At 59.1% G+C, this 12,027-nt stretch overlaps 1 protein-coding gene across 2 annotated transcripts in view; it reads right to left on the bottom strand.

The window, feature by feature from the left end:
- fbxw5 (F-box and WD repeat domain containing 5) overlaps positions 1–12,027 on the bottom strand; it is a 183,850-nt gene that overhangs the window by 44,399 nt on the left and 127,424 nt on the right. For both annotated transcript variants that reach the window (XM_087998593.1, XM_087998592.1), the window contains exon 2: positions 610–826. In XM_087998593.1, coding sequence (XP_087854719.1) covers positions 610–802 — 193 coding nt within the window. In that variant the 5' untranslated portion in view covers positions 803–826. The remainder of the gene's footprint in view (positions 1–609; positions 827–12,027) is intronic.

Genomic DNA, 12,027 nt, shown 5'->3' on the forward strand with positions numbered 1-12,027 from the left:
CAAAGATGTGCAGGTCAGGTGAATTGGCCATGCTAAATTGCCCGTAGTGTTAGGTAAGGGGTAAATGTAGGGGTATGGGTGGGTTACGCTTCGGCGGGTCGGTGTGGACTTGTTGGGCCGAAGGGCCTGTTTCCACACTGTAAAGTAATCTAATCTAATCTCAACTTCGTTCACAGGCTAATTTGAAATTAAAATATTGAAAAATCAGCCACGTGAGCTCTTCTTGCAATCCATGCTTCTAGAGTTCTCATTCCAGCTGCTTGGACAAGGACCACTTCAGAAAACTACATGCAGCAAGGATACCAAAGGCATATTCGTCCTGAGTGCAAGATGTGAAGTCAGGAAGCCTTGCTGTAATTCTATAAGGCTTTATTGAGATCAAATCTGGAGAACTGTGCTCAGGTTTGGCCTATTACCTGAGAAAGGTAGAATATACTGGCCTCAGAGGCGAGGTTGAGGTCAAAGGTCAGTTGTTACCATATTGAATGGCGGAGGCTCAAGAAGCACTGAAGCATTCCCTCCTTCGGTTCTGAAGGCAGGTGTTCAACAACGTATGACACACTTGCGAATGCACACTGTCCAGCAGGACAAATAGACAAACAGACAAACCTGGGTGACGAGGCACTGAGCGATTCACATTGTAGTAACGATAAAAGAGGTCCTTCCAGAGAAATTCGTCGCGGGACACCCCATACCACTGCCTGCATGTGGTGCCAGCTGCGAGGACGTCTTGATGTTCCAGCTTCAGGAAGACTTCAAGGAGAACAGTGTCTGGCAACTGGGGGAGGCCCCCTCCCTCCATCCTATCATTCTGAGCTCATGGACACTGAAAAGAAAATCATCAGGAAAAGAATGAAAACGCAAAATGCTGATTCAGGAACCATTCCTATATTGCAATACCCTTTGAGGGTCAAACAAACCACACCTTACACAGCAACTCAGCAACATTTCTGGAGCTCTGGATTTTAAAATATTTATTTTGAGATCACTGGCAAGGTCAGGATATGTTATCCATCCCTCACTGTTCTTCAGCTAAGTGGTTTGCTCGGTAATTTCACAACTAGTTAAGAATCAATCACATTACTATGGGTTAACACTGTCTCAGTGACCTTACCACGACACTACCGTCTCAGTGACAATATCAGTGATAGATTCAGAAGGTCAACAAAGAGACTCTGCAATGGTGCCTACACAGAAACCCACAGCTGCACAGTGCAGAAACAGCAGGGATAAAGAACGTAACCATCTGGGAGACAGAAATATCTACAGTCCATAGCAGCCTACACCAAGATATAGAACATAATTTCAAAGTATTCACAGATAAAACACAAAAAAAACACTCTACCTGTTGAACTAGTTGACCACCAAGTGTAAGAAATACATCTGATCCCAGTATGTCAGCGAAACACGGAACCGTCAGTGTCGCAGCGCAGGACGGAACCGTCAGTGTCGCAGCGCAGGACGGAACCGTCAGGATCAGAGCGCAGGCCTGAACCGTCAGTATCGCAGCACAGGACGGAACCGTCAGTGTCGCAGCACAGGACGGAACAGTCAGTGTCGCAGCGCAGGACGGAACCGTCAGTGTCGCAGCGCAGGACGGAACCGTCAGTGTCGCAGCGCAGGACGGAACCGTCAGTGTCGCAGCGCAGGACGGAACCGTCAGTGTCGCAGCGCAGGACGGAACCGTCAGTGTCGCAGCGCAGGACGGAACCTTCAGTATTAGAGCGCAGAACTGAACCGTCAGTGTCGCAGCGCAGGACTGAACCGTCAGTGTCGCAGCGCAGGACGGAACCGTCAGTATTAGAGCGCAGAACTGAACCGTCAGTGTCGCAGCGCAGGACGGAACCGACAGTATCGCAGCGCAGGACGGAACCATCAGTGTCACAGCGCAGGACAGAACCATCAGTGTCGCAGCGCAGGACTGAACCGTCAGTGTCGCAGCGCAGGACGGAACCGACAGTATCGCAGCGCAGGACGGAACCATCAGTGTCACAGCGCAGGACTGAACCGTCAATGTCGCAGCGCAGGAATGAACCGTCAATGTCGCAGCGCAGGACTGAACCATCAGTGTCTGAGCGCAGGACAGAACTGTCAATGTCGCAGCGCAGGACTGAACCATCAGTGTCACAGCGCAGGACAGAACCATCAGTGTCGCAGCTCAGGAATGAACCGTCAATGTCGCAGCGCAGGACTGAACCGTCAGTGTCGCAGCGCAGGACTGAACCGTCAGTGTCTGAGCGCAGGACGGAACCGTCAATATCTGAGCACAGGACGGAACAGTCAGTGTCGCAGCGCAAGACGGAACCGTCAGTATCAGAGCGCAGGACTGAACCGTCAGTGTCGGAGCACAGGACGGAACCGTGAGTGTCGCAGCGCAGGACTGAACCGTCAGTGTCACAGCGCAGGACTGAACCGTCAATGTCGCAGCGCAGGACTGAACCGTCATTGTCGCAGCGCAGGACTGAACCGTCATTGTCGCAGCGCAGGACTGAACCGTCAATGTCGCAGCGCAGGACTGAACCATCAGTGTCTGAGCGCAGGACAGAACTGTCAATGTCGCAGCGCAGGACTGAACCGTCATTGTCGCAGCGCAGGACTGAACCGTCATTGTCGCAGCGCAGGACGGAATCGTCAGTATCGCAGCGCAGGACGGAACCGTCAGTGACGCAGCGCAGGACTGAACCGTCAGTATCGCAGCGCAGGACGGAACCGTCAGTGTCGCAGCGCAGGACGGAACCGTCAGTGTCGCAGCGCAGGACGGAACCGTCAGTGTCGCAGCGCAGGACGGAATCGTCAGTGTCGCAGCGCAGGACGGAATCGTCAGTGTCGCAGCGCAGGACAGAACCATCAGTGTCGCAGCGCAGGACGGAACCGTCAGTGTCGCAGCGCAGGACGGAACCGTCAGTGTCGCAGCGCAGGACGGAACCGTCAGTGTCGCAGCGCAGGACGGAACCGTCAGTGTCGCAGCGCAGGACGGAACCGTCAGTGTCGCAGCGCAGGACGGAACCGTCAGTGTCGCAGCGCAGGACGGAACCGTCAGTGTCGCAGCGCAGGACGGAACCGTCAGTGTCGCAGCGCAGGACGGAACCGTCAGTGTCGCAGCGCAGGACGGAACCGTCAGTATCGCAGCGCAGGACGGAACCGTCAGTGTCGCAGCGCAGGACGGAATCGTCAGTGTCGCAGCGCAGGACAGAACCATCAGTGTCGCAGCGCAGGACAGAACCGTCAATATCTGAGCACAGGACAGAACCGTCAGTGTCACAGCGCAGGACTGAACGGTCAGTGTTGCAGTGCAGGACGGAACTGTCAGTGTCGCAGCGCAGGACTGAACCGTTAGTGTCGCTGAGTTGGACTGAACCATCAGTATCGCAGTGCAGGACTGAACCGTCAGTGTCGCAGCGCAGGACTGAACTGTCAATGTCGCAGCACAGGACTGAACCATCAGTGTCTGAGCGCAGGACAGAACTGTCAATATCTGTGCACAGGATGGAACCGTCAGTATCGCAGCGCAGGACTGAACCGTCATTGTCGCAGCGCAGGACGGAATCGTCAGTATCGCAGCGCAGGACGGAACCGTCAATGTCTGAGTGCAGGACTGAACCGTCAGTATCGCAGCGCAGGAAGGAACCGTCAGTGTCGGAGCGCAGGACGGAACCGTCAGTATCTGAGAGCAGGACGGAACCGTGAGTATCTGAGCACAGGACAGAACCGTCAGTGTCGCAGCGCAGGACTGAACCGTCAGTGTCGCAGCGCAGGATGGAACCGTCAGTGCCGCAGCGCAGGACGGAACCGTCAGCGTCGCAGCGCAGGACGGAACCGTCAGCGTCGCAGCGCAGGATGTAACCGTCAGCGTCGCAGCGCAGGACGGAACCGTCAGTGTCGCAGCGCAGGACTGAAGTCAGTATCAGTGCGCAGGACGGAACCGTCAGTATCGGTGTGCAGGACAGAACCAGCAGTGTCGCAGCGCAGGACAGAATCGTCAGTATCTGAGTGCAGGACAGAACTGTCAGTGTCGCAGCGCAGGACTGAACCGTCAGTGTCGCAGCGCAGGACGGAATCGTCAGTATCGCAGCGCAGGACGGAACCGTCAGTGACGCAGCGCAGGACTGAACCGTCAGTATCGCAGCGCAGGACGGAACCGTCAGTGTCGCAGCGCAGGACGGAACCGTCAGTGACGCAGCGCAGGACGGAACCGTCAGTGACGCAGCGCAGGACTGAACCGTCAGTATCGCAGCGCAGGACGGAACCGTCAGTGTCGCAGCGCAGGACGGAACCGTCAGTGACGCAGCGCAGGACTGAACAGTCAGTATCGCAGCGCAGGACGGAACCGTCAGTGTCGCAGCGCAGGACGGAACCGTCATTGTCGCAGCGCAGGACGGAACCGTCATTGTCGCAGCGCAGGACTGAATCGTCAGTGTCGCAGCGCAGGACGGAACCGTCAGTGTCGCAGCGCAGGACTGAACCGTCAGTGTCGCAGCGCAGGACGGAACCGTCAGTGTCGCAGCGCAGGACGGAACCGTCAGTGTCGCAGCGCAGGATGGAACCGTCAGTGTCGCAGCGCAGGACGGAATCGTCAGTATCGCAGCGCAGGACGGAACCGTCAGTGTCGCAGCGCAGGACGGAATCGTCAGTGTCGCAGCACAGGACAGAACCGTCAGTGTCACAGCGCAGGACTGAACCGTCAGTGTCGCAGCACAGGACAGAACCGTCAGTATCGCAGCGCAGGACTGAACCGTCAGTGTCGCAGCGCAGGACAGAACCGTCAGTGTCACAGCGCAGGACTGAACCGTCAGTGTCGCAGCACAGGACAGAACCGTCAGTGTCACAGCGCAGGACTGAACCGTCAGTGTCGCAGCACAGGACAGAACCGTCAGTATCGCAGCGCAGGACAGAACCATCAGTGTCGCAGCGCAGGACGGAACCGTCAGTATCGCAGCGCAGGACGGAACCGTCAGTGTCGCAGCACAGGACAGAACCGTCAGTGTCGCAGCACAGGACGGAACCGTCAGTGTCGCAGCGCAGGACGGAACCGTCAGTGTCGCAGCACAGGACAGAACCGTCAGTATCGCAGCGCAGGACGGAACCGTCAGTGTCGCAGCACAGGACAGAACCGTCAGTGTCGCAGCACAGGACGGAACCGTCAGTGTCACAGCGCAGGACGGAACCGTCAGTGTCGCAGCACAGGACAGAACCGTCAGTATCGCAGCGCAGGACGGAACCGTCAGTGTCGCAGCGCAGGACGGAACCGTCAGTGTCGCAGCACAGGACGGAACCGTCAGTGTCACAGCGCAGGACGGAACCGTCAGTGTCGCAGCACAGGACAGAACCGTCAGTATCGCAGCGCAGGACGGAACCGTCAGTGTCGCAGCACAGGACAGAACCGTCAGTATCGCAGCGCAGGACAGAACCATCAGTGTCGCAGCGCAGGACGGAACTGTCATTGGCGCAGCGCAGGACGGAACCGTCAGTGTCGGAGCGCAGGACGGAACCGTCAGTATCTGAGCACAGGGCAGAACCGTCAGTGTCGCAGCGCAGGATGGAACCGTCAGTGTCGCAGCGCAGGACGGAACCGTCAGTGTCGCAGCGCAGGACGGAACCGTCAGTATTGGAGCACAGGATGGAACTGTTAGTATTGGAGCGCAGGACGGAACCATCAGTATCGCAGCGCAGGACAGAACCGTCAGTATCGCAGCGCAGGACGGAACCGTCAGTGTCGCAGCGCAGGACGGAACCGTCAGTGTCGCAGCGCAGGACGGAACCGTCAGTGTCGCAGCGCAGGACGGAACCGTCAGTGTCGCAGCGCAGGACGGAACCGTCAGTATTGGAGCACAGGATGGAACTGTTAGTATTGGAGCGCAGGACAGAACCATCAGTGTCGCTGAGTTGGACTGAACCGTCAGTATCGCAGCGCAGGACTGAACCATCAGTGTCTGAGCGCAGGACAGAACTGTCAATGTCGCAGCGCAGGACTGAACCGTCATTGTCGCAGCGCAGGACGGAATCGTCAGTATCGCAGCGCAGGACGGAACCGTCAGTGACGCAGCGCAGGACGGAACCGTCAGTGACGCAGCGCAGGACTGAACCGTCAGTATCGCAGCGCAGGACGGAACCATCCGTGTCGCAGCGCAGGACTGAACAGTCAGTGTCGCAGCGCAGGACGGAACATTCAGTGTCGCAGTGCAGGACTGAACCGTCAGTGTCGCAGCGCAGGACGGAACCGTCAGTGTTGCAGTGCAGGACGGAACAGTCAGTGTCGCAGCGCAGGACGGAACAGTCAGTGTCGCAGCGCAGGACGGAACAGTCAGTGTCGCAGCGCAGGACGGAACCGTCAGTGTCGCAGTGCAGGACAGAACCATCAGTGTCGCAGCGCAGGACGGAACCGTCAGTGTCGCAGCGCAGGACTGAACCGTCAGTGTTGCAGTGCAGGACGGAACCGTTAGTGTCGCTGAGTTGGACTGAACCATCAGTATCGCAGTGCAGGACTGAACCGTCAGTGTCGGAGCGCAGGACAAACCATCAGTGTCGCAGCGCAGGACTGAACCGTTAGTGTCGCTGAGTTGGACTGAACCATCAGTATCGCAGTGCAGGACTGAACCGTCAGTGTCGCAGCGCAGGACTGAACTGTCAATGTCGCAGCACAGGACTGAACCGTCAGTGTCTGAGCGCAGGACAGAACTGTCAATATCTGAGCACAGAATGGAACCGTCAGTGTCGCAGCGCAGGACTGAACCGTCATTGTCGCAGCGCAGGACGGAATCGTCAGTATCGCAGCGCAGGACGGAACCGTCAGTGACGCAGCGCAGGACTGAACCGTCAGTATCGGAGCGCAGGACGGAACCGTCAGTATCGCAGCGCAGGACGGAACCGTCACTGTCGGAGCGCAGGACGGAACCGTCAGTATCTGAGAGCAGGACGGAACCGTCAGTGTCGCAGCGCAGGACGGAACCGTCAGTGTCGCAGCGCAGGACGGAACCGTCAGTGTCGCAGCGCAGGACAGACCCGTCAGTGTCGCAGCGCAGGACAGACCCGTCAGTGTCGCAGCGCAGGATAGAACCGTCAGTAATGGAGCGCAGGACGGAACCGTCAGTGCCGCAGCGCAGGACGGAACCGTCAGCGTCGCAGCGCAGGACGGAACCGTCAGCGTCGCAGCGCAGGACGGAACCGTCAGCGTCGCAGCGCAGGACGGAACCGTCAGCGTCGCAGCGCAGGACGGAACCGTCAGCGTCGCAGCGTAGGACGGAACCGTCAGCGTCGCAGCGCAGGACGGAATCATCAGCGTCGCAGCGCAGGACGGAACAGTCAGCGCGCAGCGCAGGACGGAACCGTCAGTGTCGCAGCGCAGGACTGAAGTCATTATCAGAGCGCAGGACGGAACCGTCAGTATCGGTGTGCAGGACAGAACCAGCAGTGTCGCAGCGCAGGACGGAACCGTCAGTGTCGGAGCGCAGGCCTGAAAGGTCAGTGTCGGAGCGCAGGCCTGAACCGTCAGGATCGCAGCGCAGGCCTGAACCGTCAGTGTCGCAGCGCAGGACGGAACCGTCAGTGTCGCAGCGCAGGACAGAATCGTCAGTGTCGCAGCGCAGGACGGAACCGTCAGTGTCGCAGCGCAGGACGGAACCGTCAGTGTCGCAGCGCAGGACGGAACCGTCAGTGTCGCAGCGCAGGACGGAACCGTCAGTGTCGCAGCGCAGGACAGAATCGTCAGTGTCGCAGCGCAGGACGGAACCATCAGTGTCGCAGCGCAGGACGGAATCGTCAGTATCGCAGCGCAGGACAGAACTGTCAGTGTCGCATCGCAGGACTGAACCGTCATTGTCGCAGCGCAGGACGGAATCGTCAATATCGCAGCGCAGGACGGAACCGTCAGTGACGCAGCGCAGGACTGAACCGTCAGTATCGCAGCGCAGGACGGAACCATCAGTGTCGCAGCGCAGGACTGAACAGTCAGTGTCGCAGCGCAGGGCGGAACCGTCAGTGACGCAGCGCAGGACTGAACAGTCAGTATCGCAGCGCAGGACGGAACCGTCAGTGTCGCAGCGCAGGACGGAACCGTCATTGTCGCAGCGCAGGACGGAACCGTCATTGTCGCAGCGCAGGACTGAATCGTCAGTGTCGCAGCGCAGGACGGAACCGTCAGTGTCGCAGCGCAGGACTGAACCGTCAGTGTCGCAGCGCAGGACGGAACCGTCAGTGTCGCAGCGCAGGACGGAACCGTCAGTGTCGCAGCGCAGGATGGAACCGTCAGTGTCGCAGCGTAGGACGGAACCGTCAATATCTGAGCACAGGACAGAACCGTCAGTGTCACAGCGCAGGACTAAACCGTCAGTGTTGCAGTGCAGGACGGAACTGTCAGTGTCGCAGCGCAGGACTGAACCGTCAGTGTTGCAGTGCAGGACGGAACTGTCAGTGTCGCAGCGCAGGACGGAACCGTCAGTGTCGCAGCGCAGGACGGAACCATCAGTGTCGCAGCGCAGGACGGAACCGTCAGTGTCGCAGCGCAGGACGGAACCGTCAGTGTCGCAGCGCAGGATGGAACCGTCAGTGTCGCAGCGCAGGATGGAACCGTCAGTGTCGCAGCGTAGGACGGAATCATCAGTGTCGCAGCGCAGGACTGAACCGTCAATATCTGAGCACAGGACAGAACCGTCAGTGTCACAGCGCAGGACTGAACCGTCAGTGTTGCAGCGCAGGACTGAACCGTCAGTGTCGCAGTGCAGGACGGAACTGTCAGTGTCGGAGCGCAGGACAGAACCATCAGTGTCGCAGCACAGGACTGAACCGTTCGTGTCGCTGAGTTGGACTGAACCGTCATTGTCGCAGCGCAGGACTGAACTGTCAATGTCGCAGCACAGGACTGAACCATCAGTGTCTGAGCCCAGGACAGAACTGTCAATATCTGAGCACAGAATGGAACCGTCAGTGTCGCAGCGCAGGACTGAACCGTCATTGTCGCAGCGCAGGACGGAATCGTCAGTATCGCAGCGCAGGACGGAACCGTCAGTGACGCAGCGCAGGACGGAACCGTCAGTGACGCAGCGCAGGACTGAACCGTCAGTGTCGCAGCGCAGGACGGAACCGTCAGTATCGCAGCGCAGGACGGAACCGTCAGTGACGCAGCGCAGGACGGAACCGTCAGTGTCGCAGTGCAGGAATGAACCATCAGTGTCGCAGCGCAGGACGGAACCGTTAGTGTCTGAGCGCAGGACGGAACTGTCAGTGTCGCAGCGCAGAACTGAACCATCAGTGTCGCAGCGCAGGACGAAACTGTCATTGGCGCAGCGCAGGACGGAACCGTCAGTGTCGCAGCGCAGGACGGAACCGTCAGTGTCGCAGCGCAGGACGGAACCGTCAGTGTCGCAGCGCAGGACGGAACCGTCAGTATTGGAGCACAGGATGGAACTGTTAGTATTGGAGCGCAGGACGGAACCATCAGTATCGCAGCGCAGGACAGAACCGTCAGTATCGCAGCGCAGGACAGAACTGTCAGTGTCGCAGTGCAGGACGGAACCGTCAGTGTCGCAGCGCAGGACGGAACCGTTAGTGTCGGAGCGCAGGACAGAACCATCAGTGTCGCTGAGTTGGACTGAACCGTCAGTATCGCAGCGCAGGACTGAACCGTCAGTGTCGCAGCGCAGGACTGAACTGTCAATGTCGCAGCACAGGACTGAACCATCAGTGTCGCAGCGCAGGACAGAACTGTCAATGTCGCAGCGCAGGACTGAACCGTCATTGTCGCAGCGTAGGACTGAACCATCATTGTCGCAGCGCAGGACGGAATCGTCAGTATCGCAGCGCAGGACGGAACCGTCAGTGACGCAGCGCAGGACGGAACCGTCAGTGACGCAGCGCAGGACTGAACCGTCAGTATCGCAGCGCAGGACGGAACCATCCGTGTCGCAGCGCAGGACTGAACAGTCAGTGTCGCAGCGCAGGACGGAACATTCAGTGTCGCAGTGCAGGACTGAACCGTCAGTGTCGCAGCGCAGGACGGAACCGTCAGTGTCGCAGCGCAGGACGGAATCATCAGTGTCGCAGCGCAGGACTGAACCGTCAGTGTCGCAGCGCAGGACTGAACCGTCAATATCTGAGCACAGGACTGAACCGTCAGTGTCACAGCGCAGGACTGAACCGTCAGTGTTGCAGTGCAGGACGGAACTGTCAGTGTCGGAGCGCAGGACGGAACCATCAGTGTCGCAGCGCAGGACTGAACCGTCAGTGTCGCAGCGCAGGACTGAACCGTTAGTGTCGCTGAGTTGGACTGAACCATCAGTATCGCAGTGCAGGACTGAACCGTCAGTGTCTGAGCGCAGGACTGAACTGTCAATGTCGCAGCGCAGGACTGAACTGTCAATGTCGCAGCACAGGACTGAACCGTCAGTGTCTGAGCGCAGGACAGAACTGTCAATATCTGAGCACAGAATGGAACCGTCAGTGTCGCAGCGCAGGACTGAACCGTCATTGTCGCAGCGCAGGACGGAATCGTCAGTATCGCAGCGCAGGACGGAACCGTCAGTGACGCAGCGCAGGACTGAACCGTCAGTATCGGAGCGCAGGACGGAACCGTCAGTATCGCAGCGCAGGACGGAACCGTCACTGTCGGAGCGCAGGACGGAACCGTCAGTATCTGAGAGCAGGACGGAACCGTCAGTGTCGCAGCGCAGGACGGAACCGTCAGTGTCGCAGCGCAGGACGGAACCGTCAGTGTCACAGCGCAGGACAGACCCGTCAGTGTCGCAGCGCAGGACAGACCCGTCAGTGTCGCAGCGCAGGATAGAACCGTCAGTAATGGAGCGCAGGACGGAACCGTCAGTGCCGCAGCGCAGGACGGAACCGTCAGCGTCGCAGCGCAGGACGGAACCGTCAGCGTCGCAGCGCAGGACGGAACCGTCAGCGTCGCAGCGCAGGACGGAACCGTCAGCGTCGCAGCGCAGGACGGAACCGTCAGCGTCGCAGCGTAGGACGGAACCGTCAGCGTCGCAGCGCAGGACGGAATCGTCAGCGTCGCAGCGCAGGACGGAACAGTCAGCGCGCAGCGCAGGACGGAACCGTCAGTGTCGCAGCGCAGGACTGAAGTCATTATCAGAGCGCAGGACGGAACCGTCAGTATCGGTGTGCAGGACAGAACCAGCAGTGTCGCAGCGCAGGACTGAACCGTCAGTGTCGCAGTGCAGGACTGAACCGTCAGTATCGCAGCGCAGGACGGAACCGTCAGTGTCGCAGCGCAGGACGGAACCGTCAGTGTCGGAGCGCAGGCCTGAAAGGTCAGTGTCGGAGCGCAGGCCTGAACCGTCAGGATCGCAGCGCAGGCCTGAACCGTCAGTGTCGCAGCGCAGGACGGAACCGTCAGTGTCGCAGCGCAGGACTGAACCGTCATTGTCGCAGCGCAGGACGGAACCATCAGTGTCGCAGCGCAGGACGGAATCGTCAGTATCGCATCGCAGGACAGAACTGTCAGTGTCGCATCGCAGGACTGAACCGTCATTGTCGCAGCGCAGGACGGAATCGTCAATATCGCAGCGCAGGACGGAACCGTCAGTGACGCAGCGCAGGACTGAACCGTCAGTATCGCAGCGCAGGACGGAACCATCAGTGTCGCAGCGCAGGACTGAACAGTCAGTGTCGCAGCGCAGGGCGGAACCGTCAGTATCGCAGCGCAGGACGGAACCGACAGTGTCGCAGTGCAGGACTGAACCGTCAGTGTCGCAGCGCAGGACTGAACCGTCAGTGTCGCAGCGCAGGACGGAACCGTCAGTGTCGCAGCGCAGGACGGAACCGTCAGTGTCGCAGCGCAGGACGGAACCGTCAGTGTTGCAGTGCAGGATGGAACCATCAGTATCGCAGCGCAGGTCTGAACCGTTAGTGTCGCTGAGTTGGACTGAACCATCAGTATCGCAGCGCAGGACTGAACTGTCAATGTCGCAGCGCAGGACTGAACTGTCAATGTCGCAGCGCAGGACTGAACCATCAGTGTCTGAGTGCACGACAGAACTGTCAATATCTGAGCACAGGATGGAACCGTCAGTGTCG

Source organism: Chiloscyllium plagiosum, unplaced genomic scaffold (assembly GCF_037043375.1).
Source record: "Chiloscyllium plagiosum isolate Xiang-an unplaced genomic scaffold, Cpla_swu_hap1 HiC_scaffold_21, whole genome shotgun sequence".
Taxonomy (NCBI): domain Eukaryota; kingdom Metazoa; phylum Chordata; class Chondrichthyes; order Orectolobiformes; family Hemiscylliidae; genus Chiloscyllium; species Chiloscyllium plagiosum.